The sequence below is a fragment of the Onthophagus taurus genome, chromosome 10, assembly GCF_036711975.1.
Source record: "Onthophagus taurus isolate NC chromosome 10, IU_Otau_3.0, whole genome shotgun sequence".
Classification (NCBI taxonomy): Eukaryota; Metazoa; Arthropoda; class Insecta; order Coleoptera; family Scarabaeidae; genus Onthophagus; species Onthophagus taurus.
Genome location: NC_091975.1, coordinates 6006214 through 6031965, shown reverse-complemented (window position 1 = coordinate 6031965; position 25752 = coordinate 6006214). Strand labels below are relative to the sequence as shown.

The window sequence follows — 25752 nt, the reverse complement described above, 5'->3', positions numbered from 1 at the left end:
CTCTACTCCAGGAGATCTTTCTAATGAGCTATTAATCATTAAAATCGATACACAAACAAAACAGTTTTTTTTATGGATTGAATTTATGGGTAACTTCACACTGGTGTAAAAATTTGTAATCTTAGCAATTTGCATCCACAGAATGGGTTATGAAAACACCAATAATGAAATTCTTTTTGTTTCTTAATTACACCAGATACGGTTTTAAAGGTATCTGCGTGAGTTTATTGCAAGGTCGCGCATTACTCGAGTGCAACGAAGAAATTTACTGTTACCTGAGAGATCCGGAGTTAATGCTGAGGATGATGTGAATGGCCGAGAGTTCCTTGAAATACGCCATAACGAAGTCAATAATTTATTTAATCCTAATCTGGTTGATGAGTAATCTTGTTTTAAAGCGAGTCGTTAAAACTAGAATAAATAAAAGTTTTTGTTAAATATAATAAATATAAACAAAAAAATATTAAGGTTAACTTAACTACAAGGACATAACATAAAAACCTGTAACCTTAGTCTTGGTTTAAACCTTTTTATCACATTTAAAATTGTGATTAAAATTGCTGATGGGATTATATCGCGGAGTTGTTCACCACGCGTTTCATTCAACACTTAGCGCTTGTTAGGTTCGGTTTCGAGTGTTGTGTTGAAGTGTTTTATTTGCTTAAAGAATTTGTTAATAAAATGACTGAAAAGATTTTTAAACGTTGCCCATCCGTGGATATTCAATTTGAAGGTTTAAACTTTAACATCCGAGAAAACAGTAAGTAAATTACCGTAAATAATTATTTTTTGGTTAATTTATCAAATATTATGAAATGATAAGATAACAATTTTCAATAAAGTTTTTAAAAAATTATTTCATTTCTTTCGTTGAATTTTTATTAATATTCGAGAGGTTTTTGGGTCAAACGATAAAAAGAAATAACTTTATCATTGTTTATTTTGCTGGCTTTGTATTAATTTAATCTGCGTCAACCATTTCTCTTTAAAACTCTCTAAAAAAGAGAAAGAAATAAACAGAAAACGGTAATGAGAAAGAAAACAAATTGTTAGCAACTTTGCAAGTTTAAATTCCTGTTTTGATTTAGATAATAATTATCTCGAAATTATCATTTTTATATTAAGAAATAATGATCCGATTGTATTAATGAATAATTATTATTAATTAGTTATTAACTAAAACGTTTAGAATAATTAAATTTTTTGTCAACAAATCAATTTAAACTTTAATTTACTTTAAATGTTTTTAAAACCAATAGAAACTTTTTTCTAACTTTCCATTAGAAACGTTTTAACAAAAATTACACAACATTTTAGATTATCGATACAACAAAAACGATATACATATCTTCTTTTTTATACTTTTACGTCAACAAACCAGTTATTTTTTAATCTTTTCAGAAAATGTTCGCAATATTTTGCATTCTTTAAATGGTTCTTTTTGTGCCGGAAATCTAATTGGTATTTTAGGACCAAGCGGAGCTGGAAAAACGTCCTTGTTAAACGTTTTAGCCGGCCGAATGTGCGTATTAATCACTTAATTAAAAATTAAATGTTTTAATTTAATATTAATAGAACCCAAGGAATTAGTGGTAACATAAAAATAAACGGAGTTCAAAGAGATTTAAAAGCGTTCCAAAAACTATCTTGTTACATTATGCAAGAAGATCTAATTCAAAAACAATTAACTGTTAAAGAAGCGATGGATTATGCAGCTAAACTTAAATTGGATAACAATTTAGACGCGAGACATAAAGATAACATTGTAATTATTTTTGGTTATAAGTTGCAAAAAGTAGATGTCCAAACGAAAATATCAAATGTAATTAACTTAATTGGTTCTAAAATCTTGTTTTGAAGAAAAACATTACTCATTTATTATATCACACCTAACAACGTAACCTTATTTTTCGCAAAAATCATGTTTTGCAGTAATAAATATTTTTTGAGTAAACTTGTTTACTTAAGGAGAATTGTTAACTTTGATTCACTATTTTTAGTTCAATAAAAATATGCTGACAGTAGTAGTTTCATATCTATTCGTCTGAGAGGAAAAGTGCAAGAGAGCAATATTGTTAAGCATGAAATTTGCTACAACTTTTGTTCGAAAAGTTTTTTTGTAACTTGCTCAGATTTCCCATCATCTTAAAAAACAACAAATTCGTACAATTTTCATATTTTCGTATTTTTTTCAATATCTATGCGTCTTAGAGCAAAACTAGAAGAAAGCAATATTGTTAAGAATATATTTTGCTACAACTTTTGTTCTAAAAGTTTTTTTGTAACATGCTCAGATTTCCCAGTGTTACCATCATCTTAAAAAACAACAAATTCGTAAAATTTTCATATTTTCGTATTTTTTTCAATATCTATGCGTCTTAGAGCAAAACTAGTAGAGAGTAATATTGTTAAGAATATAATTTGCTACAACTTTTGTTCTAAAAGTTTTTTTGTAACATGCTCAGATTTCCCAGTGTTACCATCATCTTAAAAAACAACAAATTCGTAAAATTTTCATATTTTCGTATTTTTTTCAATATCTATGCGTCTTAGAGCAAAACTAGAAGAGAGCAATATTGTTAAGAATATAATTTGCTACAACTTTTGTTCTAAAAGTTTTTTTATAACATGCTCAGATTTCCCAGTGTTACCATCATGTTAAAAAACAACAAATTCGTAAAATTTTCATATTTTCGTATTTTTTTCAATATCTATGCGTCTTGGAGCAAAACTAGAAGAGAGCAATATTGTTAAGAATATAATTTGCTACAACTTTTGTTCTAAAAGTTTTTTTGTAAAATGCTCAGATTTCCCAGTGTTACCATCATCTTAAAAAACAACAAATTCGTAAAATTTTCATATTTTTGTATTTTTTTCAATATCTATGCGTCTTAGAGCAAAACTAGAAGAGAGCAATATTGTTAAGAATATAATTTGCTACAACTTTTGTTCTAAAAGTTTTTTTGTAACATGCTCAGATTTCCCAGTGTTACCATCATCTTAAAAAACAACAAATTCGTAAAATTTTCATATTTTCGTATTTTTTTCAATATCTATGCGTCTTAGAGCAAAACTAGAAGAGAGCAATATTGTTAAGAATATAATTTGCTACAACTTTTGTTCTAAAAGTTTTTTTGTAACATGCTCAGATTTCCCAGTGTTACCATCATCTTAAAAAACAACAAATTCGTACAATTTTCATATTTTCGTATTTTTTTCAATATCTATGCGTCTTAGAGCAAAACTAGAAGAGAGCAATATTGTTAAGAATATAATTTGCTACAACTTTTGTTCTAAAAGTTTTTTTGTAACATGCTCAGATTTCCCAGTGTTACCATCATCTTAAAAAACAACAAATTCATAAAATTTTCATATTTTCGTATTTTTTTCAATATCTATGCGTCTTAGAGCAAAACTAGAAGAGAGCAATATTGTTAAGAATATAATTTGCTACAACTTTTGTTCTAAAAGTTTTTTTGTAACATGCTCAGATTTCCCAGTGTTACTTACCATCATCTTAAAAAACAACAAATTCGTACAATTTTCATATTTTCGTATTTTTTTCAATATCTATGCGTCTTAGAGCAAAACTAGAAGAGAGCAATATTGTTAAGAATATAATTTGCTACAACTTTTGTTCTAAAAGTTTTTTTGTAACATGCTCAGATTTCCCAGTGTTACCATCATCTTAAAAAACAACAAATTCGTAAAATTTTCATATTTTCGTATTTTTTTCAATATCTATGCGTCTTAGAGCAAAACTAGAAGAGAGCAATATTGTTAAGAATATAATTTGCTACAACTTTTGTTCTAAAAGTTTTTTTATAACATGCTCAGATTTCCCAGTGTTACCATCATGTTAAAAAACAACAAATTCGTAAAATTTTCATATTTTCGTATTTTTTTCAATATCTATTCGTCTTAGAGCAAAACTAGAAGAGAGCAATATTGTTAAGAATATAATTTGCTACAACTTTTGTTCTAAAAGTTTTTTTGTAACATGCTCAGATTTCCCAGTGTTACCATCATCTTAAAAAACAACAAATTCGTAAAATTTTCATATTTTCGTATTTTTTTCAATATCTATGTGTCTTAGAGCAAAACTAGAAGAGAGCAATATTGTTAAGAATATAATTTGCTACAACTTTTGTTCTAAAAGTTTTTTTGTAACATGCTCAGATTTCCCAGTGTTACCATCATCTTAAAAAACAACAAATTCGTAAAATTTTCATATTTTCGTATTTTTTTCAATATCTATGAGTCTTAGAGCAAAACTAGAAGAGAGCAATATTGTTAAGAATATAATTTGCTACAACTTTTGTTCTAAAAGTTTTTTTGTAATATGCTCAGATTTCCCAGTGTTACCATCATCTTAAAAAACAACAAATTCGTAAAATTTTCATATTTTCGTATTTGTCTCAACAAAAATATTTGTCTCCTAGAAAGAGCTAGAAAGTTTCGAGCCTGAAAACGTAGACGGATCATAAAACAGAGTCCCTAGGAAAAAATTATTAATAGTAATTAAGTCATTAATTACATTATATATAGTATCAACTTTGATGGTTTAATTCGCTAAAAAACTATCATTCTTTATAACATAATTGTACATAATTGCTCAAATTTATTTAAAATTAAATCGCCTCCTATAAATAGAGATTTAACTAACCAAACGGATCGTAGAAAAAATAAATTTCATAAATACAAAGGCTGTCTAATAACAGTAATAACTAGTTTTTTTATGGAACCATAATTATTTTTTGCAAATTGGTCTACGCAATTCACTATCTCAATTACGCAAAACAATTTGTGTGGCTTAAAAATGTTAGTAATTAAAATTTCGTTTTAAATTGCTCAAATTATAAGAGATATTTTCGTTTGGTACACTGCTTTTGAATAAAACATACGTATTACAAATAAAAATATTTTAAAGGTTGAAAATGTCATAAACATGCTGGGTTTGCAAGCAACAAAAGACACAAGAACCGAACATTTATCAGGGGGACAAAGAAAAAGAGTGGCTATCGCACTGGAATTAATAAATAATCCGCCTGTTTTGTTTTTAGACGAACCAACTACGTAAGTCACTTTAAATTTCACCTATTTTAATTTAAACTACATAAACAAACCTTGAATTTAACAAACGAATTATTTTCTTGAATATTTTTGAAATTTCTATTTTGATTTTAAGAAATTGGGTGTTTTTCAGAAATTTATCTAATTATAAATATAATAGATATGACAAGATTTAATTGGTGTTATTATGAAGATCGTTTTCACCATTTACGAAAATAATCCGAATCAAACTGTTTATTTAATAATAAGCACCAAAAAATTCCAAGTATTAATAAATAAACAAACCTTGACACATAATTCGCCTTTGAACTATTTCTATATTTATAATTAATAAATTTTTTAGGGGTTTAGATAACGTCGTTGCTAAACAGTGTATACAACTTTTAAAGGAATTAGCTAAACAAGGAAGAACTATAATATGCACGATTCATCAACCGTCAGATCTTTTATTTTATCTTTTCGATCAAGTTTATTTCATGTCAGAAGGTCTTTGTGTTTACAACGGAAGTGTAAACGTAATAGTACCATTTTTACAACGAATTGAATATCCTTGTCCGGCTTATTCAAGTCCGGCAGATTATTGTAAGTGAATTTTTAATCTGTTTAATTTAATCTTTTTTATTTTTTTTGAAGTAATTGAATTAAGTGGAAACAATAAGACAACAAAACTACTTTCAACCGCGAGTAGTAATGGCAAAATAAATAATTGTGACACGATTCTGACCGAGAAATTTATCGCACAAAGTCAAGTTTATAATCCGACTACAAATCCGGTTGAGAAATCCGATGACATTTTCGAGGTATTCCGATATCCAGTTCCGTTTCATGTTCAAGTTTACGTTTTATTATCCCGGATGTTCCTACAATTGAGTCGAAATAAAACGGTTTTAGGCATACAAACTCTTAATCACGTTCTTAGCGCGGCTGCAATAGGAATGTCGTTTTTCGCAGTCGGAAACAACGCCAATCAAGCTATAGCTAATTTTAAATTACAAATTGCGATGATTGTATTTTATGTTTACACTTATATAATGAGTCCTATTTTATTATGTAAGACAGAAATTTCTTTTCGAATTTTTTGATAATCTTATTTTTTTTTAGTTCCTTTTGAATTAGAAGTTATAAAACGAGAGTATTTTAACCATTGGTATAGTTTAAAGGCGTATTATACATCTTTAACAATCTCTAATATTCCTTTAATGGTAATAATATTAATTTATGAAATTATTAAATGAAAATTGTATGTAGAAAATTTCATTTCGCATAAAAATGTTGTTTTACTTGAATTACTAGAAGTCTTAGAAATTATATTTTTGATTGAATTAATTAATATTATTTAATTATATTTACATTAATTATATATACCTTACGGTGTTGGGTTTTGGATCCATCTTTTGTACATCTTTCTATCTCTGGCCATTGTCCATACTTCGGCGAGACTCTTCTTTGAACCATCTTCTCAATCTCTCCATCCCATTGGGATCTTGGTCTACCCCTGTTTCTCTTTCCTTCTGGCCTGATGTTGAACATTTTCTTAGGTTCTTCTTTTATTCGAACCAGATGATTCCTTTCTTAGGTTGCTTCCTCTCTTCTGTATCCTCTTGTTTAAATTTTGCCTCATAATGTGTTTTCCATGTTTTTAATATGTCTGTAGTGCCCCTTTCTGATTCTTTATGTTCCGTATTAGTTTTGCTTTAACCTCTTGACTACGTTCCGGAATTGTTCTTGATTTTTCCTATAATTTTTATTTAACTTCCTCCCAAATCTATAACTTTGCTCTCTTCGCAGCTTCCTTTGCTTCTTGTATCTTTGTCTGTACAAAATAATAATTCAGTAAAATAAGAACATTAAAAATATACTTAATGTTACCTTTTATAATAATTAAGATACCCCAAAAATACAAGAATACACTTAACGATTATTAAAGTTTTCTACATAACATTTTCATTTGACACATTACTTCATAAACAACTTATTCATTTTCAAAAATTTTCCAGATTATTTTAAGTTTTCTATTCAACTGTCTAGTTTATGTAATGACTGATCAACCGATGGAAATACCAAGATTTTTTTATTTCAACATTGTAACCTTAATAATAGCATTAACGTCATACGGAATTGGTTTATCCATAGGAAGTACATTTAAACCAACGGTAATCTTTTTTTAATCAACGATTTTCTTAATTATTTTTTAATTTCTTTTTATAGATGGGTGCTGTAATAGGTTCAGCTTTAGGTGTGGTTCTTTTATTAATCTGTATGTACGGAATGGGTTACCACGGAAGTGTTGGACCAATAATGAAATTTTTCATGTTCCTCGATTACATGAGACATGGTCTTGAAGGGTTATGCGTGAGTTTATTGCGCGATCGAGATTTACTTGATTGCGCCGATGAGATTTATTGTCATTTTCGTGATCCGGAGTTAATACTGAGAACAATGGGAATGTCCGAATCGTCCATTGAATACGCTTTAATGATGTCCGCGTTTTATTTAATTTTTTGCAGACTGATAGCTTATGTTGCGTTAAAAAGAGTTATTAAACCTAAAATTAGTATTATAAAGCGGGGTTTTTAATTTAAAATAAAATGATTTAATCCAAAAAAATATATTTCAATCAACACCCGAGTCTAAATTGATTACTTCGCAATGTGTTTGTAATGTATGTTTTAAAACATTTATGATAAATCTTCTTCTCCTCACCCTTATGTCTGATCGCGTTAGATATAGCATAAATTAGAGTACTACGGTATAAGGGGTACTTCAAGACATACTCCAGGATAGAACACAAATGGTTTACTGGAAAGGAAGATTCTCGGCAAGAAGACAGATAGGGCAGGGAGTGCCACAGGGATCTGTTCTAGGCAACAGACAAAACTACAAAACTTGACAGCTGATTTGACGTGCCTTTTCGCTGATGATACTTCGCTGTTGGTGACATCTAGAGACAGATTGTTGGCGAAAGAGTGGTTCGCCAGCAATAGAGCAATCACTCATACTCACCAATAGAGAGCCAGATACGGGATATATGATTAAAATCCTTGGTCTTAACATAGATTCCCACCTGAAATGGAATTCACATATAAAATACGTTACAAAAAAGTTTGCCACAGCAACCTACCTCATCAGAAGAATAAGGATTATCTCAACGCATAAGGCTGCTAGAACTTTAATTACATACTTCAATATGGCATCGAGGTGTGGGATCATCGCTTCAAACTTCCAAACTCTTAATCCAGCAAAAGTAAGTTCTGCGGGGAGAGGGGGGTTCCATCCAATCGGAAGAGATGGTATGTCCCAGACAGTACGTCGCGCCTTTATCTTACCTACATAAAGAAATAAGGCGCGACATCCTGTCTGGGACGCACCATGTGTTCCGATTGGACGGAAGCCCCGGCACCCCGCAGAGTTCATTTCTGTTTCTCTTTAATTTGTAATTCCATTAAATCGCTCTTCAAAAATTAGGGAGCTCTAATTTTGAAAAACTAATAACGGAATCCGACTTGCGATCAGCCATTTTCGACATAACGGCGTCTTACTAAACCGCAATTTTCCGTGAAACTGTATGGAATATCGGAAAAATAAAATATGTCACTTATAATAATAAAATATGTCAAAATATGATACTTATTTCACTTAACTCGCGGTAAAAGATAAACCGCGGACCCGAAAATTTTCAAATTAACATGTGATACGCAGAAATGTTCACTGATTACAATAAACTTTACCGCAATTTTTTCCATTGAGCGGTTACGAAGATATCGATCTCTAAAGTGAGGGGCCTTGACTTTTTGCACGGATAGTAGGCAGAAAAACAGGATCGTCATTCCACAGCACCGCATCAAAGAGCATAACAAAGCACTAATTATATGTGCATAAAATTATATAATAAATTGCCACCAGCCTATTCTGAGTTGCCGTTGCCCATCTTCAGAGGAAAAGTGAAGTTGACTATTTTACTAATAATAATTAAGTTTATTGCTACAAACTCAGCATTACATTCCACAAACAATTAAATTTTAACAATACTACAATTACATATATCACATTACAATACAATACATTTTATTTCCTATCCCACCCCTCCCCATCTCCTCCCCGCATCTCCCTACGCTGCCTTGTCGCCACCACCTCCCTCATCCATTCTCTTCCCTCTGCCCTCTCCCCCAGCACCTGCTTCCAGCCGATCACCTCCTCTCTTAGCTCGTCACACTCCCTCAGTAGGTGCTCCAACGACTCCCACTCCCCCCCACATAGCCTACAACCCCTCTCATCATCTCTCATCCAATACCTATTCGCTCTCTCCTCATTGCCGCATCTGAATCTTGCCACCATCCTCTTCCCCTCCTCATCCCCCTCCACCGACAGGTACTTCGGCAATCCCTCCGTTATTATTTCCTCGTACTTAGGGTTGTACCTGCTCTCCCTTATCTGCCCCCTTCTTTCTTGCCTCTGTACATCTCTATCCCTGCTCTCCAGCTCTTTCCATATCTCAATCCCTTCCCTCCTTCTATCATCTACCGCTTTCACTGAGTACCCCACCCTTCTGAAATATTCCTCCCTCCCTCGTTGCCCGTAACCCCCTTTCCCTGCCTTAATCTCTTTCCAGCACTCCCCCAAAATTTTACATTGAGACCTCCCTTCAACCCTCTCCTCAAAACGTACCGCCCTTTTACCCGCCTCCACTCTTAACTTATCAACCTTCACCTCTTCTCTGACTATGTACTCCGGTGTCTCTTTTGCCAACCCCAAAACCCATCTCCAATACCTAGCCTGTACGCCTTCCAACAGCCCTTGCTCTTTCCACCCCCAAAGCTCCGCCCCGTACATCATAACACTTCTAATCGAATATCATCTTCCTTTTTCCTATATCCCTTCCAAATAATCTCTCTCCCCACCCCCAGACCTGCCCCATCACCTTATTCGCCTTCTTGGCCATTGCCCTCACATGCGCGCCTTCCTTGTTGTCCTCTCTAAATCTGTACCCCAAATATGTGTACTCCCTCACCTCCTCTATCTCCTTCCCTTCCCACCTCCAATCTTCGCTCTTCCTTCTACCCCCTTTACAGAACTTCATAACCTTTGTCTTTCCTACATTCACCTCCAGAGCCTTCCCCCTAAAGTAACTCTCCAAACTCCGCATCATCGCCTTCATCTCCTTCGCCTCTCTCGCCACTACCACCAAATCATCCGCGTAAGCCAGTGAATGCACCTTCCTCCTCCCTACAACCACACCTCCCATCTGCCCACCGGTCAATCTGTCTTCCATGTCTGCGGTATACAAGGCAAACAGAGCGGGACTAAGTGGACATCCCTGCCTCAAACCCCTCGTTGTCCAGAACCTATCCGTTAACTCGACTATTTTACGCATATTTCTTTGCGACAAATAAATATTATTAATATAATACTTCTTTCGGGTTATTTTTTATTTCCATTTTATTATCTTCTCTTTCCTCCATATGTCCAGAATTCCCTTTGTAGTTGTCTATCTCGTTGTTTTGTCCTTGAAGGCTTTTATTTGTTTCCTTTGATCTCCCTTCAGTTTTCTTATTCGATTCCTGAATTTCCTGTTATTCCATCTGTATGTTTCACTTAAGCTTGTTCTGAATATATCCTTACCATGTTCTATAGTTTGCTCTATCCTCTTCGGAATTTGTTGTTATGTTAAACTAAGATTAGAACTAAAACTAGAACTAACACTAGAAACTTTCGGGTTTTGCCGTGCGTCTTTTAATAAAAGGTTTGACGTTTCGGATGCCATGTTGCAACCTTCTTCAGAAACTGGTTCGAAGTGACGAGATCAAAAAATCGGTAACTATATATAAGTCGGAAAAAACTAATTACTAATCAGTTAACGCTAATCACAAACTAATTAATAACTAATTGTGTCGCGTCCGGTGTGAGGCGGGAAGAGGTCTTCGTGTTCACCACCATCTTCCATGTTCTGCTAAGCTCCCAGCCATCCTCTCTGTTGACGTTATTTTTATGTCGGTGAATCTCTATGGCTTCTCTTGTCAGTCTTTGGTAGTATCTGTTGTCCCTAGCCAGCACCTTTGTTTGTTCGAAGTCTATTCGGTGCCCCTCTGCATGGCAATGTTCCGCAACCGCCGACTGCTGGATCTTCTTCAGCCTTACATCCCTCTCATGCTCCTTGATGCGGCACTCGACGTTGCGTCCAGTTTGGCCAACATAAACCTTCCCACAATTACACGATAGTCGATAGACTCCCGCTCCTTTTAATGGAGTTAGTTTGTCCTTGGCTATCGGGAGTGTGTTCCGAATTTTGCTGACCGTGCCGTACTGCACTACGATGTCGTTCTTCTTGAGGTGCCTAGCAATTCGTTCCGTTACACCTGAAACATAGGGAAGACAGATAAATCCAAGTGCTTTCGCTGCTTGATGGCCTGGTTGATGTCCCTCGAAGAATATCCATCCTTCTGCAGCACGCCTCGTAGAAAGTGTTGCTCCTTCTTCAAATTCTCTCCTTCACATAGTCTCGCTGCTCGCTGAAATAATGTACGGATCACGGACCTCTTCTGTTGGGGATGATGATGTGAACATGCCTGTAAATACCTGTGGTATGGGTCTTCTTTCGGTATACACCAAGTTCTATATCTGTATTTGTCGTCCTGGTGAACAACACATCTAGGAAAGGTAGTTTTTTGGCAGTTTCTGTTTCCATGGTGAACTTAATCATAGGATGTTGAGAGTTCAAGTGATCCAAGAACTCTTGGAGCCGTTTTTGACCATGTTGCCATATCACAAACGTGTCATCCACATATCGGAACCATAGTTTTGGTTTCCACTGGCTCTTCTTCAAAGCGTCCTCTTCGAATAATTCCATGTAGAAATTAGCTATAACTGGCGATAGTGGAGATCCCTTTCTCTCTTAGATAAAATTCTCCTTTCCAGCTGAAATACGTCGACGATAAGCAATACTCCACCAGATCTGGCACGTATCCTGGTCTACAGCATCCTTAACTGGTACCCTAGTAAAAAGGGATTCCACATCGAAACTTACCAACATATCCCTAGCATCCAGCTTTACACCTTTTACCGATTCCACAAAATGTGTAGAATCCCTGACATACGATTCCGTGTTACCTGTAAAGAGGGACAGAATCTTTGCAAGATGTTTAGCCAGCTGGTATGTTGGGGAGTTGATGGCGCTGACGATAGGGCGGAGGTAGTCCGTAGTCGGTAGTCCGTAGATTCTTGTTGTTATGTATTTCTTCCATGACTCTTTCTTTCTCTCTTCCATTGAATACGCTTTAATGATGTCGCGATTTATTTAATTCTTTCCAGACTGATAGCTTATGTTGCGTTAAAAATGGTTATTAAACCTAAAATTAGTATTATAAATCGGGGTTTTTAATTTAAAATAAAACGATTTAATCAAAAAAAAATATATTTCTTTTCCTAAACAAAAAAAAAATACAATTAAATTTGTTTAATTAATAAAATTATTGGCAGTTTTTTTTCATATTTACATCATACACAATGAAATAAGTACGAATAAATACTAAAATCAAAAAAAATTCTTTTATACACACAAAAAATAAATTACAAAAAAATTATTTACAAGATTTCCTATTAAAAAAAAAAAAATTAATTAAAAATTATCTTTCAGCGGCATCCCAATATTCTTTAGTTTGCATTTCAGATAATCTCGATAAAGTCCGATCGAACGCAAAAATTTCTTCATCCCCACTAAAAACGTTCGCTGATAAATTAGCATCTCCTTTAACGATATTTAAATCGTCCATTAAAACCCTTTGTTCGTCACTCATTTCATCCCCATCCATCTTTTTCTTTAAAAATAATTGTTTAAGCGGAACTTGAGCGCAAATTACAACTCTAGTTCGGTGATCATACAAATTATCGATCAAAGTAATAAATCTTCTAGCTGGCGATTGAAGCTTCAAACTAAGTTGAGGTAAATCCCGAATGATAATCGTGTGGAAAAATTGCGTAAGATGAAGATAATCGCTAGCTCCAACCGGACGACAACATAATTCCTCAAAATTTGTATCTAAAACCCCACCGCATGTTTTATTAAACGTAACGTTTCGTCCTAAAATAGTAAAAGTACGTGGCCTAACAAAATCGTTTTCTTTTGAGATGAGTTCTTTAAAAATATTATCGACGGGGTCTTCACCCTCATGTTGCGATTTAACAAAATAATGCGTTTGGCCAGCTTGACCTTTCAAACGGTAATCAACACCCGAGTCTAAATTGATTACTTCACAATGTGATTTTAAAATTGGTATAAAAGGTACAAAATTTGCCCTTTGCAACCCGTTTTTATACAAATCGTCCGGTGCTCGGTTACTTGTTGCAACAACAACAACCCCGCTTTCAAATAGTTGTGTAAATAATCGCTTTAAAATCATTGCATCAGCAATATCGGTTACTTGGAACTCATCAAAACACATTAACCAACTTTTATCGGTGATTACTTCCGCGATTCTTGGGATTGGATCATAAATTTTAGCATCTTTATCACGGTGATCTATGTTAATATCCGATTTGATGTCGTGAATATCTTGGTGGACTTTTAACATAAATTGGTTAAAATGTACCCTTGATTTTTTTTCTTGTTTGCAACAATTAAAGAATATATCCATTAACATAGTTTTACCCCCACCGACTGATCCATAAATATATAAACCTTTAATAGGAACTTGCTTTTTCTTATTAAACAAGCGATTTAGTAGACTTTTTTTAGGTGGTTCATAACCTTGAATATTCTCGTATAGTCTTTGTAACGCCTCGATTACTTCCGTTTGTCCTTCATCCCTCAACAACTCCCCATTTTTTAATTTTTTATTTAAAACTTCCACTGGTGTTGGTCCATCAGCTTTAAAATTAACTCTACTTTGTGATAACCGTCGTATTTGTAACGAACAACATTTACAAACGAATTTTCCTCTCACAAGAAATATAGTTGCCATCTGTTTTCCACCGAGATATTCTTAAAAGAACTGAAAAAAAATAGGTTTAAATAAACGAGATAACACATAAAACACATAACTAACCTAACCTTTTTGTTTTAGCGGAATTCCAAGTGGAATTCCAAACGGAACGGTCCCCGTATCGGATAATCCAAACAATAGAGACGATTCGTTCGATTTTACGTAATATTTACCGCGAATTTCGTCACGAACGTGACCGCCAACGAAAATAAATATGAAATGTAAGGTCATTTCGAAGCCTTTAGTAGAGAGTCGAATGGGGCTTAGAGATATCGAAACGAAAATAAATTAATTAAAATAAAAATATTGACTTATATTGTCGTCGACGAGAGTACAAGATAAGATAGCGCGACCTAATTCCGTTTTATTTAAACGAATTTAATTTAATCATAAATTTTTTTACTTACATTTTGACACTTAATTCTAACCTCACATAACTCAAAAAAATTTGACACTCATTGACACCAACCTAATTTTTTGATAAAAATAATCAAAATAAACAGAAACATAACCTAACATAACCTTACTTTTCTTACCAATGTGATTTTTATAATCATGGACACATTTAAAACTCCTAAATGGGATAATAGTGAAGTATCCGATGAAAAAATTAAAAATCTCTTCAAAAAAAAGGTAAAAAGATTATTATTTCTAATCATTTTATTACATCAAATTTTTTAGAAAAAGAAAAGTCATCGATCAAAAGCATCAAATGAAAGTGTTTCATCCAAAAAGAAGGAAAAAAATAAAAAACCCAAAAATAATTTGCCTAATAAACCCGAAAACCCATCAAAACAATTAAAAATTAACCAAAAAAAATTAACTCAAAATCAAGTTGTAAATCAAAAACGAAAAATAAAAAGTATCGAGAATAAAAATTCCACATCTGGTGGTAAATCCAATGAGTACCACACGTTATTAAAATCAAGAAAGGAATTTATGAAACTTTCGTTAAGAGAACGAATGATGGAACGTTTGAAATCGTCGAGATTTCGTTATATAAACGAAGAATTATACACAATCGAAGGAAAATCAGCTAAAGATATGTTTAAAAAAGATCCGAAAGCTTTTCAAGCTTACCATGAAGGATATAGACAGCAAGTTAATAAATGGCCTATAAATCCTTTAGATGTAATCATTAAAAGTATCAAAAAAATGTATGTTTTAAAACATTTATTATGATGGCATCAGATATAGCATAAATCCATTCCCTCTGGTTCCTGGTTAATTCCTTTATATCTGCTAGAGTCTTCCCTGTCTTCTTTTCAACATCTGCTACTCTTTCCTCCCACTTCTTCCTCTTTTTCTTATTGTTATTCTTTGCTTCAAATACCTTTTTTACTATTCTAATTATGTAGGTGTACCAGTTTAGTTGCTTTCTTTCTATTTTGCTGATTATCTCCTTTTGATCTATTTCCAGTCTTATTTTCTTATCCATTGCTGTGATCTTTCCTTCTTGTTTATCTTGGAGTGTCCATGATTCACTGGCATATGTTAATATTGGGACTGCTGTCGAGTTGTACACTTTTTCCCAAAAATTGTTCTGTTTAGAGTATGATATACGTTGTTTGTTTTCCTTATTCTTGCATTGATGTCTAAATCTATCCTTCCATCTGTGATATTATACTGCCCAAGTACTCATATGAATTTTTCTTCCGCGTTATTTCTTATTTACATTTTATTATCTTCTCTTCCCTCCTCCAATATTTGTGTACGTTTTCCATCCTTGAACTTTTCTGCATAAAAAACCCGCCCATATGTCCAGAATTTCCCTTACAGTTGTCTTTATCTCGTTGTTTTTATCCTTGACGGCTTTTATTTGTTTCCTTTGATCTCCCTTCAGTTTTCTGATTTGGTTCCAGAATTTCCTGCTATTCTTACCATATTCTATAGTTTGCTCTATCCTCTTCCAAATTCGTTCTTATGTATTTCTTCTTTCTATGTATTTCTTGATTGCTTGTCGGACCTCTTCATTCCACCAGTGTGTTTCTCTTTGTCTGATTATTATATTTTCTCATTCCATACACCTCCATAGCTTTGTTTCGCATTATTTCTTTAAAAATTCTCCACCTTTCCTCCAGTGTTTGTCTTTCTTTCTCCTGATTTAGTTTATGGATGTTTATTTTCACGTAGGTTTTCATCTCTTCTCTTTTCATTTCTATATTATTAATAGTTGCCATTACTTCTCTGTGGTTGGTTCCCATTTCTGCTTCTGCTTCAGTCTTTACTTCCTCGACTCTGTTTTGGAGATTCTGGGTGTATGTGATTTATCTTGCCTCCTCTAAGTCTAAATTTATTATTTTATTCCAAACAATAAATCGTTTATTTGACAAAATTTCAGCGTTATTTGCCCTGATCCCCATATTCTCCCTTATTCCCCATATTTATGATAAATCAATATTTGAAATTAATTTTTAGGGATGGAAATAAAATAGTTGCAGATATGGGTTGTGGCGAGGCAAAATTATCTCAAAGTGTACCCCAAAAAGTTTACTCCTTCGATTTGCAAGCTGTAAATGATTACGTAACAGAATGTGAGATGTCTAAAGTACCCTTAGAGAAAAATAGTGTTGACGTCGTTGTATTTTGTTTATCATTAATGGGAACGAATATTAAAGATTTCATTTTTGAAGCTAATAGGATATTAAAAATTGGGTAAGAAAATTGAATTGAGATGACGTTTTTATTTAATTTAATGTTCTAGGGGTACATTAAAAATTGCTGAGGTGCAAAGTAGATTTGAAAAAGTCGACGTGTTTATTAAAGGAATCGAGCAGTTTGGATTTAAACAATCTTGGAAGGATTTAACGAAGGATTTATTTTATTTTATTGATTTTAAGAAGATGACTGAGTGTAGAAATAAAAATAAATTGCCGAGTGTTGGGTTATTACCTTGTTTGTATAAGAAACGTTAATAAAGCATTTAAATAAATAAAAACAAAAATAGTTTTAATTTAAGATTTTATTTTATTGATTTTGATTTCACAGTTTCATTATCTTTAACGGTATACAAAAAAGGTCTTATCACAAATTGACTGTGACGGATCATTTTAGTAAAACTTGATTTTATTACGCAACGAGGATTCCTTTTTGATTTATCATTTAAACACTAACATTATTCTTAAAACGGAACGTTAAAGGGATACTAAAAATGAATAAAATAAACTCTTAATATTAAAAATTCAACCTCGATTTTAGTTTTCAATTGACTCTATTCATTACTCTATCTTTTCACATACCTTAAAAACGTCCTAATATTACTTTTCAAACGAGGCCACAAGTATTGAATTAAAGTGCAGAGGCGTTTTTTTTTTCTAAAATCAATTAAATGTATTTCTAATATCTTAATAAGATTATATTTACAAACTACTAGGGCTTTTCTTTTTCGTATTGGAAATAGTAAATAAATAAAATTTTAAAATGAAACATCATTATCATTTGAGCGGAAATGGATTTAACATATTTTTTTTAGGCCGATAATTGTAGGGGCTTTTGGTTTCTTCGTTTATTCAACTGCTTCCAGAATCTTCTATCGATTTGTTTATCCTAAAATAAAAATAATTACATTTGTAAATGTGTTAAAATCAAAAATATTACTTTTAAAATTTTTGTTGAAATTGGTTTCGCATCGTATTCCTCGACTTCGTCGAAGAAATCTTCTCTGCTGTACATATTGATCATTGGCGGGGCCCCCGTAAAAGACTCGTGAATTTTTCTTTCTCGTTTCATATTAAAAAACTCCAACCTTTAAGTTTTATTAAAACCAAATTAATAATTACACCTTTCTGATTGAATTAGCTTACAACTTAATGCCTTTTGATCTTGGGATTCGTTCAATATTTACGAATTTCACCGTGGGTTTCAGTCGGGCAAAGAAGTTCGGATTCTCGTCCTCCTGATCGATGATGTGTCTGTAACTGTCCGATCTTTGGATCCTTGGTAAAGGAGTCGAGCTGCAAGAACTTGACTCCGCCACTACCACTACCTCCCGCCTTTGAACACTTAATTCTTCGAAATCGGAAGCTGTCGCGGCCACGCTTGGCGTGTCTCTTTCTGCAGCAGTCGAACATTTGTCAGCAGCACTTCCAGTTCCGTTGTCCTGCCCACAATGTAAAAAAAGACAAGAACCGTTGAGGTCTTTCACCAAAAATTAAAAACGACGCAATTATTGTAGCAAAAGCGATTATAAATAAATTAATGTATCTTTACAAAAACTAAAAAAGCTTTCATCATCAATTAATTCAAATAGTTACCTGTTCTGGTGATCCCGAAGGATCGGTTTGACCGCGTTCTGAAGAAGAAGAAGAAGATGATGAAGTATAAGTATCAGAATATTCTTCTTCCATTAAAGGTTCTAATGTTCTTCTAGGTAATAACCCTCTTATTGCAGCGCTGGTAACCGGAGGAGTCATCAAAAGCTCATCCATCATTAGCTCAGTGTTGTCGTCGTTAGATGATAATGATCCATCATTAGGCTATTGAATAAGATATAAAAGGAAAAGGATTATAACATTTTTGGGGTTTCACACTAAAAAAGAACAAGAAGAGCTTTTTGTTTTAAGCATGCCCATGCAGTTCTGAAAGCTTCTCGAAATATCTAATGAATTCTCTAACCGAACGCCTCCCTTCCAAAGGTGAACTTAAGGGGTCATCTAATTCACCACCACTTGTTGGAGTACCCCAAACATCTTCGCCGGAAGTTGCCCCGGATGTTTCTTCTTCTTGCCCATCTTCACCGTTTACTTGTATTTCAGAAGATCTTAAATATCTTTTAAAAAACATAATTAGAATTACGATTAAAGCTAATTAAAGTTAACTTTAATACCGTTCGAAAAATCTACTTCCAACTTTATAATCTTCACCTAATCTTTCAAGAAAAGACATTTTTTCGGCTACGAAAGATCCGGCTCTTGCAGTCCATCCTCTAATTCCTGAATGATTAAAGGCTTCGTTATAAAATCCTTTTTCTTGGTTTTCTTCAAACACCTCATCATCATCTTCTTCACTAGAATTATCGTTGGCTTCTTCTTCCTCCTCAATAATTTCATCGGATCCAACCCGTTCTAAACTCGAAACTGTTCCATATCTTCTCAGAGTTAAATTTGAACTATTTAAGGAGTGATATGGTTGGTCTTCAGTTTGAGGAGAATCCGGCGAATTATCATTGTTGGTTTGATTGGTTCCTTCCGTGCAATTACAATTAGTTTTATCGTAATTGTTGTCTTCGCAAACTTTTTTTGTTAGATCAGGAGTCGGAGGCACAATTGATATTTTCGGAACTGGAGCTGCGAAGGGATCTGGCGTTATTAAACTTCTTGCTGGATTCATCGCTGTCAATCCCATTAAAACTAATGGTCTCCATCCACCTCCTAAATCATCGTTTGATTGAGTCATTATCTTTTCTCCGAATACGTCTTGATTGTTATTAGGGAAAAAAATTGAAGTTCCATTTTGATTGGTCAAGCAAGTTCTGTGACACTGTCTGCAAACTGATAGAGTTTCTGGAACTACAGGACTTGACCGAACCGTAACCTGAAAATTTTCATTTTTAACGTTTCAATAAAAACGAAAATTATCAAAATCAAAAAAGTATATACTTACCCATATTTTATTATTACAAACACTTAGTTTTAGCAAAAATATTTAAATGTAAGCAAAAGCGGCTACTAAATATTTCAAAATTCCAACTTTAAAATTAAGCATTTTTTTCTCGAAAAATATCTTACTTGACTTTCAGAGGTGGTGCTTTTGGACGGACTATGATCATCGGATTCCGAAATATTGATTTCTTCGAGCGCGGATTCACATCGAAACATGGTATTCTTCTGATTAAGAACGATTTGGAGTTCTGCGGATCGTTTCCTAAGCATCTCCTCGGTCCAAACTTCAAAATCACCGTTTTCTTCTTCGGGGGATTGCGCCGATTGTGTCGTCGTGGTACCCAGGTGACCTTTCATCCATTGCTCGAGGTGAATGGCACTTCCTTTATGACCGGTGGCAGATTTGCCCAGCTGTTTGCATTTGTGCTCTATAAGTTCGTCTATGTGCTTTTGAGAGTCACTTTTCTCCTTTACGAGTCGTATATTCTGAAAAATGCGCATCAGGAGGTTACCGGCTTTGGGTCCAAATGAATAAAGCCAACAGTTAAGAACCAATGGTTTTATTTTGCAAATATATAGTAGTTTTACAATCTTCCACAAGACGTCGACGATTTTTTTTTTAATTAAAAACTAAACCATTGACTATCTATCTGCGACTACTTAAAAAAATTGTGCTAACAATGTTTGTTCTCTTTTTAGTATTTGTTATTCGTTTTATTTGTGTAAAGAGGGCAGTTTGTAAATTGGAAATATTTTGGCAAAACTTGTTGAGTTACATTATTTCAGTTTCATATCAATCTAGCAATATAATTTAGTTAAAATATTTGGGTATATTTCTCCTCGACACAAAAGGTATCGTTATGTAATGCTGCAATTAGACTCAGACATGTGCCAGATTGCTGGAAAGTAGCAGAAGATCTCATGCTGCCGAGACCAGATCGCAATACTTGCTTCACATGTCATTGACATAAATTACATAAATTAATAGTTCGATCGTTCGAAGACAAGAAGTAATCTTGAAGATCGTGGTGATCAATGATAGATGAGTATTAACCTTTGAGGTAAAATTTAAGGAAGCCCGAGTTAAAAGTTAAATATAAAGAGGAATTTCTTTGGCACATATTGAGGAACTCTATATCTTAAAGAAAACCTTTAGAAAAGATGAGTAAAAATTGTACTAATTATAATTTAAAAGAAATTAAGTGATGAATATTGTATTGGCAATGTAGATTGTTGTGTAACTGAAATAATGTGACTTTCGCATCGAATTTGAGATCCTGATGGTACATTATTACGTTTTTTTGAGATACTCCTCGATACTTAAGGTATCAATTTCATACTCAAGACAAATTAAGTCACCTTCAAACCTTAAAAAATCTAACTCTTCCGAATAATTTGTACCATCAGCTTCTTCTTCGTGGGAGGTAGATGTAGCACTGGTGGTTGGAGTTAACAATGCAGATGGAGATATAGAAACGTCATCTGGTAGGTTATATCTTTGCACCAGGCTACATTCTGAATTAAAATGTGAAGAAAAGCATTGGGATTGTTCGGGAGAGGAGAGTGTGAGGTTTGCTGAAGGAGTTTCTGGTGTTTTATCCAAAGAGAAGGATTTGGTTGAGAAAAGTAAATGGTGTTGTTCTGCCTGCGGCGGCGGCGGTCTACTACTACTATTGTCTACTACGTTTTTTTGCTCGCCGATGGTGTTAGAACGCACCTGCCGACGTATGGACAGCGAATCGGCGGATTGTAGCGTGACCACCGAAGAAGTGATTGGGACGTCTGGTGATTCTAACGGGCTGCTAAAGGCGCTGCCGTCCATAACCGCGCTAACGTGGAAGCTGCGTGCGTTAACGACAAGAAACACAATCTCTTAAGAGGACTATTGGGTCTAAGTACTACTTATTTGAGGAAATTAATAAAATATTCTATGATAATTTAAAACTAAAACTAGAAATTTTATGGATAATCTGATAGAAAAAAGGGAAAGTGCTAATTTGTGCATGACAACAACTGACTCACATCTGCCGTTGAAGAAGGTTTTGCCAAACAGCTTTTAATTCCGTCGTTGGTGCTCGGAGAAGGATACACTTTTTGTTTGGGTTCTTTCTAGGTGTTCTACTTAAATCTGGACCGCAATGAACAGTTGGGCTGCTAGCTGTTTTTCCACCAGGTTCTACCGTTATCCGAAATTCGTTAACTAAAATTTTATTTTAAGTTAAAATTGTTTAAATAAAAAAGTATTTACCTTTTTTTCTAACATTAAAAGTTAAATCTGTTATATGCGACAAAGGAAGTGGATCTTCAAAAATAAACAACACCCTATCTCTTGAAACTTTCGCAAAAAGCAAAATATCGGTAAACAACAACGCCCAGTATTGTCTAACATTGCGACCTTCAACTCTACTAAGATCACCACCAAATATCCATTGTCTACCTGGTTTACTTAAAACGAATGGCTAAAAAATTGAGATGGTTAAGAAATGGTAAATCAAAAATAAATTAATCTCAACTTTGCACTTAGTAAATACTAATCTATTTTCAAGATCTTGTACTGATAATAAAGGTCGACCTTCTCCTATTGGTTCCATCATCCCACCTTCACTTGTAATTTCTCTATATGTTATCTAAAAATAATTATTTAATTTCCTTTATGTGCCAGCAAAATTAAATAAAAATAGAATAAACCAACTTGTAAATCGTGCACGATTTGTGATATCACAGCATAATCTTCATGATTGGGTTTAGTTTGGCTTAGGATAACATTAAACGACTTAAGAACATCTCTAAAATGTTCTAAAGGCTTATGGATGAACGCCGTTATATCCGGTCTTCTTCTAGGAATCGCAGGAACTTGTATAAATCTTACAAATTCTGAATTTGAATTTTTTAATTTATTTGCCAAAACGCAATCGGATTTTTTTATCCCAGAACAGTATTTTTTGTACGCCGAGGTCATTTCACTTAATTTTGCAAAGTAAATTTTTGGTAGGATGTGAACTTGAGAATCGCCATCCTCTTGTACTAAATGTTCCAAGATTTCTTCCGTTATATGAAGAAGCTAAAAGTATTTCTTTTAACAACATCACCAGATAAAATTCCTTTTTACCTCATCACAATTTTGAAAAAGCACTTTATGTTCTCGTTGCGTCACGAGATCTTTCCTTTCTGCCAACGCCGAAACGAATCTTGTAATTGCAAATTGAAGACCAGTGGCGTACTGTTGTTCTTTGCTTATTAACTGAAGGATCGATTTTTTTCTCGAGTCGTCAATGTTACTGGTTAATTTCTGAAATTAATTTTTAAAACGAGATGTTTCTTAAAAAAGGGAAAAGGATAATTAGGAAATCAAAAATAAAAAGTTGTGTTTATAAAAACAAAATATAATGTATTAATAATAATAATAACTAAAAACTCGTTTCAACAATATACAAAAAATAAATTAGGAAATAAAATACAAATGAAAAAAAAATTAATAGAGAAACGAATTATATGCCCATAATACTTCGAGATTTCTCTAGCTTGAAAAAGAAAATACTGGCCTTGAATAAATACTTATAAAAAGCAACGAAATTAAAAATACTGGCTGTGTAATATAAATAAAAACAATTTTTTACACGAAGACACCGCTACCAACCTCCGAATTAAACGTGATTTGAGGTAATTGGAGTTTTTTTCTGCTGTAATCGACCGATGCTGTATTAGTCGTCGAACAAACCGTTGAAGGTCTTCTTTGGGTCGATAAAGATGGAGCTGGTAAACCTCCACCGATATTTTCGAAACTCATCAGTGGTTTTACGCTAGGCACTGAACCATTCCTTGAAGAGTTTCTTCTGAATATTTCTAATGTTAATTGATTACCATATGACCTAAACAAAAAAATGCAGAGTTAACCAACATTTCTACTTTTATAGTATAGCAAAGAAAATGCATAAATTTATTCTTTCCAGAATAGAAACTTTAACGACATGTCAGGAATTAGCTGGACAATTTCCAAAGTGCAAGAAACAGTTTAAAATATTCACTATCAGGAGTACAGAGAGTATCAAAAAAAATCTGGAGTTACACTATCATGTTTTAGACTGCAAGAATAACACTGAAAATAACTAAAATTATCTGGCAAAATTGCAGTTTTCAAGAAAAACTTTGTAATTATACTGGCAACAAACAAATTACATATTTAATACTATGTCTGCAATTTTTTTAACCCTTTGTGTCCCGACGGTACTTTAAAGTACCGGTAATTTTAAACACTCATTTTAAACTGTAGTTATCTATTCGGCGCATTTAGAGCTGTCTGTACTTTCTACTATACAAGTGTATACAAGAAATAATCTGTATAAAAAACGTCGCAATCCGCACTGTAGGATTTTTAGGTACACTTTAAACTTATTCATCCAGATGTGAGGTTAGAAGTTTAGTGAAAAGTGGTGCTGTTGAATTTTGTTGTTCAAGAAGGTATTTCTTTGATAAATGGTTATTAAGTGTGATTATTACAGATCATTTTAAAAAGAAAACATTGAGCTTAAATTTAAAATAAGTCTCATTCCTTAATTTCAATAAATATTGTTTCTAAGAATTTTTAAATTAGCATCTTTTTTGACTCTTTTAAATGTAAGTGTTGTTTCAACATTTTTGTTCTTAATATTTTTCCAATCAAACCCAACAATTATTATACATCATTTTAAAGAGAAAGCTTTGAGCTTTAATTTAAAATAAGTCTCATTCCTTAATTTCAATAAATACGGCTTACAGGAATTTTTAAATTAGCATCTTTTTAACATTTTTAGGTTATTCGAAAATGTAAGTTTTGTTTCAAAATTTTTTTTCTCTATATTTTTCCAATCCAACCCAACAATTATTATACATCATTTTAAAGAGAAAGCTTTGAGCTTTAATTTAGAATAAGTCTCATTCCTTAACTTCAATAAATACGGCTTCCAGGAATTTTTAAAATAGCATCTTTTTTTGACACTCTTAGGTTATACGAAAATGTAAGTTTTATTTCAACTTTTTTTTTCTCTGTATTTTTCCAATCCAACCCAACAATTATTATACATCATTTTAAAGAGAAAGCTTTGAGCTTTAATTTAGAATAAGTCTCATTCCTTAACTTCAATAAATACGGCTTCCAGGAATTTTTAAAATAGCATCTTTTTTGACACTCTTAGGTTATACGAAAATGTAAGTTTTATTTCAATTTTTTTTTTCTCTATATTTTTCCAATCCAACCCAACAATTATTATACATCATTTTAAAGAGAAAGCTTTGAGCTTTAATTTAAAATAAGTTTCATTCCTTAATTTCAATAAATACGGCTTACAGGAATTTTTAAATTAGCATCTTTTTAACATTTTTAGGTTATTCGAAAATGTAAGTTTTGTTTCAAAATTTTTTTTCTCTATATTTTTCCAATCCAACTCAACAATTATTATACATCATTTTAAAGACAAAGCTTCGAGCTTTAATTTAAAATAAGTTTCATTCCTTAACTTCAATAAATACGGCTTCCAGGAATTTTTAAAATAGCATCTTTTTTGACACTCTTAGGTTATACGAAAATGTAAGTTTTATTTCAACTTTTTTTTTCTCTGTATTTTTCCAATCCAACCCAACAATTATTATACATCATTTTAAAGAGAAAGCTTTGAGCTTTAATTTAGAATAAGTCTCATTCCTTAACTTCAATAAATACGGCTTCCAGGAATTTTTAAAATAGCATCTTTTTTGACACTCTTAGGTTATACGAAAATGTAAGTTTTATTTAAACTTTTTTTTTCTCTGTATTTTTCCAATCCAACCCAACAATTATTATACATCATTTTAAAGAGAAAGCTTTGAGCTTTAATTTAAAATAAGTTTCATTCCTTAATTTCAATAAATACGGCTTACAGGAATTTTTAAATTAGCATCTTTTTAACATTTTTAGGTTATTCGAAAATGTAAGTTTTGTTTCAAAATTTTTTTTCTCTATATTTTTCCAATCCAACCCAACAATTATTATACATCATTTTAAAGAGAAAGCTTTGAGCTTTAATTTAAAATAAGTTTCATTCCTTAACTTCAATAAATACGGCTTCCAGGAATTTTTAAATTAGCATCTT

At 32.9% G+C, this 25752-nt stretch overlaps 4 protein-coding genes across 7 annotated transcripts in view; 2 read left to right on the top strand and 2 right to left on the bottom strand.

The window, feature by feature from the left end:
* The first annotated feature begins 181 nt into the window (after window positions 1-181).
* On the top strand, window positions 182-14681 carry LOC111413668 (ATP-binding cassette subfamily G member 4-like). 2 transcript variants are annotated; one of them, XM_023044706.2, is made up of 10 exons: window positions 184-760; window positions 1402-1522; window positions 1576-1765; window positions 4931-5076; window positions 5417-5655; window positions 5707-6123; window positions 6175-6275; window positions 7071-7226; window positions 7282-14071; window positions 14130-14681. In XM_023044706.2, the coding sequence occupies exons 1-9, from the start codon at window positions 682-684 to the stop codon at window positions 7648-7650; spliced, it is 1818 nt and encodes a 605-aa protein (XP_022900474.2). In that variant the 5' UTR covers window positions 184-681; the 3' UTR covers window positions 7651-14071; window positions 14130-14681. The 2 variants fall into 2 exon arrangements, with proteins under 2 accessions (XP_022900475.2, XP_022900474.2); XM_023044707.2 differs by lacking the exon at window positions 5707-6123 and having other exon boundaries at window positions 182-760.
* On the bottom strand, window positions 12464-14027 carry LOC111413720 (putative ATPase N2B). Its single transcript, XM_023044789.2, has one exon. It carries the CDS (start codon window positions 14025-14027, stop codon window positions 12693-12695), a length of 1335 nt encoding a protein of 444 aa, XP_022900557.1. The 3' UTR covers window positions 12464-12692.
* LOC111413721 (ribosomal RNA-processing protein 8) lies at window positions 14602-17240 on the top strand. The gene is made up of 4 exons (XM_023044791.2): window positions 14602-14681; window positions 14730-15205; window positions 16467-16703; window positions 16753-17240. Exons 1-4 carry the CDS (start codon window positions 14604-14606, stop codon window positions 16961-16963), a joined length of 1002 nt encoding a protein of 333 aa, XP_022900559.2. The 5' UTR covers window positions 14602-14603; the 3' UTR covers window positions 16964-17240.
* LOC111413719 (Protostome-specific GEF) overlaps window positions 16993-25752 on the bottom strand; it is a 24614-nt gene continuing 15854 nt past the window's right edge. Inside the window, exons 8-21 of one of the 3 annotated variants that reach the window (XM_023044784.2) lie at window positions 23286-23517; window positions 22758-22937; window positions 22341-22709; window positions 22162-22275; window positions 21897-22107; window positions 21671-21848; window positions 21366-21489; window positions 19775-20134; window positions 18874-19580; window positions 18663-18816; window positions 18302-18523; window positions 17852-18156; window positions 17646-17793; window positions 16993-17594 (exon numbers count right to left, since the gene is read on the bottom strand). In XM_023044784.2, the coding sequence (XP_022900552.2) occupies window positions 17517-17594; window positions 17646-17793; window positions 17852-18156; window positions 18302-18523; window positions 18663-18816; window positions 18874-19580; window positions 19775-20134; window positions 21366-21489; window positions 21671-21848; window positions 21897-22107; window positions 22162-22275; window positions 22341-22709; window positions 22758-22937; window positions 23286-23517 (3382 nt within the window). In that variant the 3' untranslated portion in view covers window positions 16993-17516. Of the gene's footprint in view, window positions 17595-17645; window positions 17794-17851; window positions 18186-18301; window positions 18524-18662; window positions 18817-18873; window positions 19581-19774; window positions 20135-21365; window positions 21490-21670; window positions 21849-21896; window positions 22108-22161; window positions 22276-22340; window positions 22710-22757; window positions 22938-23285; window positions 23518-25752 lie in introns of all 3 variants that reach the window. The other 2 variants (XM_023044785.2, XR_002706205.2) reach the window with 2 other exon arrangements.